The sequence below is a fragment of the Papio anubis genome, unplaced genomic scaffold, assembly GCF_008728515.1.
Source record: "Papio anubis isolate 15944 unplaced genomic scaffold, Panubis1.0 scaffold2144, whole genome shotgun sequence".
NCBI lineage: Eukaryota > Metazoa > Chordata > Mammalia > Primates > Cercopithecidae > Papio > Papio anubis.
In genome coordinates, this window is record NW_022162181.1 from 1 (window position 1) to 6777 (window position 6777).

General features: G+C 43.8%; 1 gene segment (V, D, J or C); it reads left to right on the plus strand.

Moving 5' to 3' along the window:
• Positions 1-6: 6 nt before the first annotated feature.
• Positions 7-597, plus strand: LOC116272822. The segment is given in 2 exon segments: positions 7-103; positions 191-597. Coding segments are annotated over 2 exon segments (390 nt in total).
• The last annotated feature ends 6180 nt before the right edge of the window (positions 598-6777 follow it).

Genomic DNA, 6777 nt, shown 5'->3' on the forward strand with positions numbered 1-6777 from the left:
CATCAGAATCCAGCCCCAGCTCTGGAGCCAGGGATCCGTTCCAATATCAGCACCATGGCCTGGACTCTGCTCCTCCTCCAGTTCCTCCTCACTTGCTGCCCAGGTTAAGAGAGATTTCAAATACCAGCCTTTGGAGGGATCCTTGTGTCTCCCCTTCTAATTTCTAACATGTGTCTGTTTTTTGTTTCAGGGTCCAATTCTCAGGCTGTAGTGACTCAGGAGCCCTCACTGACTGTGTCCCCAGGGGGGACAGTCACTCTCACCTGTGGCTCCAGTGCTGGAGCAGTCACTGGGAGTCATTATCCCTACTGGTTCCAGCAGAAGCCTGGCCAAGCCCCCAGGACACTGATTTATAATACAAACTTCAAACACTCCTGGACTCCTGCCCGGTTCTCAGGCTCCCTCCTTGGGGGCAAAGCTGCCCTGATACTGTCAGGTGCACAGCCCGAGGACGAGGCTGAGTATTACTGCTCGCTGCACTATAGTGGTGCTCAGCACAATGACAGACTCATAAAAGGAACTAAGACATAAACCTCCCTAGGCCCTTGTGATGTGGAGATCAAATGATAAGACATACCAGCTCCCAAGACAGACTACATGGGGAGCAGCCATAGAAAGGGGAAGGAAAGGGTCTGAATTGATTTCTATCTCTGCTTGTGCCCTGAAGTGGAGGGAATGTGAGAGTGATTTGCTGTAATTGAATCAGAAAAAGTGAAAGTTAATTGTTATATATATATATATTTATATAACATTGTTATATATATATGAAACAATGTTTTATATATATATATATATATAAAACAGAAACAGCAGGATCAGCGCTAAAGGCTGAGTCCAAATGCATTCCTTCCAGAAAGAAGCTTCTTCAAATGATAGGCTTTCTGAGCTAAGAGCAAAGAGAATAAACTCTTCATTTGTATGGTATTAAAGTTTATTTTATTGAGTTACATTCAAAGCAATACAGGCCTATTATATAAAATCAAAAAGTAATAAAAATCACCAAGTTCTCTTCTAAACTACCTTATCCCAAGCAATCAAAATACGTACTTTTCTTCATTTGGATGCATTTGTTAATTTCTGTTTTTATTATTTGCACAGTGGTGATTAAACCTGGTGCTCATTCCTCTGGTTTGATGCACCTTGACGCCCTTGTCATTTAAAGTTAATGTAGGTCGTGTTCCATGTGTTTAAAAGGATAAAATATTGTAATAGTTGATCATTGTATTTTGAACTGAGTGCCAGTGAAATATTCTAGCTTTTAGGTCATTCCAATTCTTTGCTAGTCACACAGGGATGTTATATGATGTTATGAAAACACTCTGGGTCATTTCTGTGGATTTTGTGAGGTCAGAGAAAATGCCTGTGCTTTTCAATGGAAAGCCTTGAGTACATGATTCCTGACTTCCCAATGCACAAAATAGAGAAACAAAACTTTCCTGCTCATGTTAGGTGGAGCATAATAGATTCAGGTATGAGGAACAATTTATATCCCGAACTACATACAATGTCTTCATGCGTGTATTAGAAGCGCAGTTCTCAAACTCTCTGATACCCACAGTTCTGAAGAAGCTCAAAGTTGGCTAATTCTTTTATATATTTATTTTTATTTGATTTTTTTTACCTCAGCCAGCACTCTCTCCTGATTCCTGGGGTTTTCTGCATTTGCAGTGAAGCCAGTGAACCACACAAATAGGCTGATTCTTCCCAAGCTCCAGCACTCTCCCTCATGTGCTGACTGAGTGAGGAATCAAATAGGAAGAGAGACCCATGGATTTCTGGCAGCCTGGGAAGTGAGTTCACGACTGACCTCAGCTTGCAAATCAGACACTGGTCTCCTTGTTTCCCTTTACTGTTCATTGGGTTCAGCAGCTGTGTCCTTCCAGGTTTCCTGGACAGTGATGGGCCACAGTCTCCCGACTTCCAACCACCCACTCCTCAAAAAGAATAACCAGACTCAGCATCTTATGTGAGGGGCACAGTCAGGGGTCAGGATAGATTCGCATTAAGTCTCCTCCTCCAAGAGAGGCCAGGGAAGAGGCGTTGTTCCCCCTAATCTGTGTGGCTCAGGAAGCAGAGCTCTAGAGACATCTCCACCATGGCCTGCATCCCCCCCTCACCCGCCTCAGTTGCTGCACAGGTGGCTGGAGACAGGGAGTCAGGGACTGGCACTGGGAGGACCAGGGCTCTGCTTTGCTCCCCTGGTGCACTGAGCCATCTCCCTCACCCTGTGTCTCTCTCCTGACTCTCACAGTACTGGGCAATCAGGGCTCATTTGGTAGCCTGCACTGTCTCTCTGTGGCTAAACCAGTCACCATCTCCTGCACTGGTAGCAGCAGCAATAAGGTTCTTGGAATTGTGACCTGGTACCAACAATGACCAGGAAGTGCCTCCAAACTGCTGATTCATAGAAGTCAATATCTGACTGCAGGGATCGAGGAAGGATGCTCAGGCCATCAGTCTTGCAAGGAGGCCTTCCTACGCATCTCTGGGCTTCAGTCTGAGGACAAGGCTAGTCACTCCTGTTGGCTTCAGACAGCCCCCAGGAGGTCCAAACAGTGCTGCAGTCTGAGGAAGTGAGATGGGAACAGGCCAGGTCTCCTAGGAGCATGACCTTCCAACAGCACCACCCACAACCAGGACAGCTGGTCTGTTTACCAATTGTGTGGATGTTTCTTGGTGCTGCTGCTAACCAAGGCACAATACTCAGTTCAGGGACAGTGACCTAGAGAATACAGCTTTGCTCTCTCAGAGCCAGCCATCAGAGGAAGCCCTTAGCAACAGCATTGTCAGACTGCCTCAAAAAAATCAGATAGTCTTTGATTCCAAGAACAACCTGCCCTGGGGACAGACTCAAGATGAGTCAGGTTAAGCAGGGACAGAATCCAGCTGGGTCTGCCTCAGGCATGTGCACTAATGCAAAGGTCTGTTCATCCTTATTGTCTACTAAACATCTACTATGTGTCAGGCTTAGGAGAGAGCTCAGGATGCACAGTTTATAAGACAGACAAGGTTCCTGTCTTTACAGGGATAATGCCTCACAGAAGAGTAAGCACCAACAAAAATGGGAAGAGGGGATATTGTGAGATATACAAGAGGTGACGTGAGCCAGAAGATGGTGAGAAACAGGAAGCCATTAGGAGGTTGGAAGCAAGGAAGACACAGACTCTGGTTTGAGATTCAGGAGGAAGAGTTCAGTTTCTCTAAAGAAGATGAAAAAGAAGGGGACTGAGTGAAAGCAGATGGTCCAGTTAGGACATGGTGGCTTTGTACACATGAGAGATGAGGTCTCTGGAAAGTAATGTGGCAGCTGAGCAGGGAGGAATGTGTGTGACCCACACCATGGTAAGAAAGACTAGAGGAAAGAGGCGAATGGTTGAGGCCCTGAGTGTGTCCTTGTGATGGAAACCTGACAACAGTCTATAGCTGTGATCGAGTGTGTCACGCTCCTCTTCTCTCTGGAAAGCTCATAGGACTCAGGACTCATTGCTGCTCTTACCTTATATTCAATAAGATTAATGTGAACCATCACTCTTCACACGTGAAAAGAGACCTGCTTAATTTCTTCATATATATATGTGTATATATATTGGTATATATATATACACACACACTTATATATACGTGTATGTATATAAATATATATATGAAGCAAATATATATATATTTGCTGTTTTTATTTATATTATTCTTAATTCTTTTTTTATTATACTTTCAGTGCTAGGGTACATGTGCACAGCGTGCAGGTTGGTTACATATATATACATGTGCCATGCTGGTGTGCTGCATTTAGCTCAGTGGCTACTTTGCATGAAATCAAACCACCTCTCTAGTTACTTTCTATGGAGCAAAAGCCCCAAGGGTCAGGACAGAGCATTGTAGAGCACATGGGATGATGCCCTTCACACTCAAGGAGCTGCTGTTAAAGCTCATGATCAAACCTCCCAGAGCTCTGTCAGAAACCATGAGAGCTGACGTGTCAGTGCTGAAGTAGCTGATTTGGGAGCACACCGATTTGCAGTCTGTGCAGGTGCAAAAGACTGAGGACTGAGGCCCAGCACAGGCAAAAGGCTCCCAAGCTGTCATTATGGGGCAGGGTGTTTGTGGCTTCCTCAGCGATAGGTGGGCGTAAAGGTCAATTAAAAAGCCAGAGAGCAGTGGAAAGGCAGGATTCTGTGTCCGGGCAAGAAAAGGAGGTCCAGCCCCTGCCCAGGCATCCTTATTCACCCTTCTCTTTACCTTTCTTCCTCCGTGCCACCTTCCCAGGGCAGACTTCCAGGGCTGTGGTGTCTCTGCTGCTCTTTCTCCATCCCAAAGGGAGCAGTAGGGAGGTTATGTGATGACAAAGCTATCTCCTCACACTCAGCTGTCTAGTTACCCTGGGGAATTCCTCTGGAGGATGGGAATATTCTGTTTTACCTCTGACCTACAGTAAGATCCCAGCCATTAATGAGGCCAAGAATAATGACCACATTCTGTTTACACAGGATTATTTATAACACACATAGTCGAATAACACCATCAAGTTCTGAACAAGTCAATCCATTCTTCAGAATTATAGAAATGCAGGTCTCTCAGCTGTCAGCAATGGGCTCAAATCCCCAGAGTGAGTAACTTGTCAGGGTGGGATCAGCCACATGAAGATGTTTCTTTACAGTTAGTGACTCTGTTCGCTGTGTTTCACCTGCTGAGATCCAACCTCCATGAGATTCTCCATTGTAGTTTTTGCTGTTTTCTGTCTTGTGATTGCTGTAGCTACAGAGTCCAAAACACTGCCTGGCACTAAGGACAGACTCAATACATGGTTATTAAACATGTAAGTTCACCTACATTGGAATTCCAAAAAGAAGTACTGATCTGAAGTCAAGAGAGTAATTTTTAAAAAACTCTGGATATTTTGTGTTTGAGATTCAAAGTTCATTTAATAGAAGATATTAAGTGAGAACATTTTCCTTTGGATTTGGTTAGCAGGAGAAGAATATGGATATGAAAATACAAATGTATCACATGTACCTACCCATGGCCCAGAGACTTGAGAGCCCAGCTGGTCTCTGCAGCTGCCAATCATGGCCTCTGTTCACTCATTTATGGTCTGATGTCCATGGATCCACATATGCTGGATCCCATGGGTTCATGTGGAGAAAGTGGAGGGGGTGTGATGGGCTTTCCCAGTCCTGCTTAAAAAACCACAGGAAGCCAGTAGATCATAAAGCAAATTCTGGGGACAGAAAACCCTCAAGAGCAAATAAACTGCAGAATACGGGTGAGTTGGAAAAATGTCTAGTAATATTCATATAACTAAGAAACTTTACATTAGATATCATTCAACAAAATATTCCTTACAGAGCTTGCAATCAGCCATATGATCAATGCAATTCAAACAATAGACTCATCAACCTTAAGCCCCATAGTAGACTTTGATGAGGAAATTATCGAGGGAAGAATGATGGATTTGTGAGCTCTGTGTCCACAGAAGAGATATTTCTGCACTAGGAGGAGTGGGTAAAGCCATTAAATAATTAGGAATGTAGGTGCCCATCTGGACTTTATTCTAATCCAATACGCAATGCCGTGAGTCCTGCATCTGCAAATCTTAGCATTCACTGTACTTCCTTCAGTTACCCAATTCCTATGATAAATTAACTTTAGACATGGATGATTAAAAAACATCAATTAATGTGAGAGTCCTTGAAATCTGTTGATTTAATGCACAAGAATTGTGGAGCACTTCAAATGTATATATTTGTTAATTTATGTACCAATGATATGATACCTCTTCGTTGATCTGTTGTAAAAATCATCCAGCGAGGGAGTAAGTTGATGGGTAACAGGTGTTGAATAGTTAAACAGTATGAACCACATTGATGATGGTCAAAGCTGGCTGAGGGGTACAAACAATTCACTAGAAAACTATCTGTACATTTGTAGGAATCAAAAGTTCCCATGCTAACCAGTGTTGAAAATATCCTTGTTTGTGATGAGATGTTTATGTTCTTCTTTTAACAGGTGTACAATGTGGACAAAATGTAAGCTTACACTGTGGCTTCAAGTAGAAGCCCATCTTCTCCCAACAGGGAGAGGAGAAGCTGGTGTGCAGAACGTGGAAAAGACAGGAGCTCAGGGTTTCCCGGGACAGAGAGGTGAGTGAGTCTGGAGCCCTAAAAGTAAGAGGAGGGGCTGTGAGTTGGGCTGCGGGGGTCTGCAGGGGCCACAGTGTGAAGGGCAGGCTGCAGAGGCCTCAGGGCTCAGGTTTTATAAAAATGAGGAGTTACTGAAGGGGCTTAAGCCAGGGAGTGCCCTCCCTGCCTCATCTGAATGAGAGGGATCTCTCCAAATGCCTTGAGAAGGAGCGCCTGAGAAAAGTGAGTGATACTGATCCTACATTATTCACTAAAGCACCTTGTGAGTCTGGAAATCCAGGGACCATTTGCACAGTTAGCACAAGAGTAGACGCGGCTACATTGAGAAGTGATGGTCTCTGCCCTTGTCTTCTCACTTGCAAGACAACTTTGGGGGAAAAATACATACTGATCTTTCTAATAAACTGAAAACATCCAGTCAAAAAATACATATTTCAACATCACAATACAAACAAATCGTATAAGATCTAGGACAAATTCTTGACCAAAAAATATGACACAACTGTGTAGACAATGACAAGTTTTACTTAGGGAGCTAATGGCTAACTTCATAAAACAGAGAAATACGTCACACTGCTCACTGGTAAAGGTAAGTCTACCAAATCTATTAATTTTCCTACATTACTAAATTAAGTCAAAT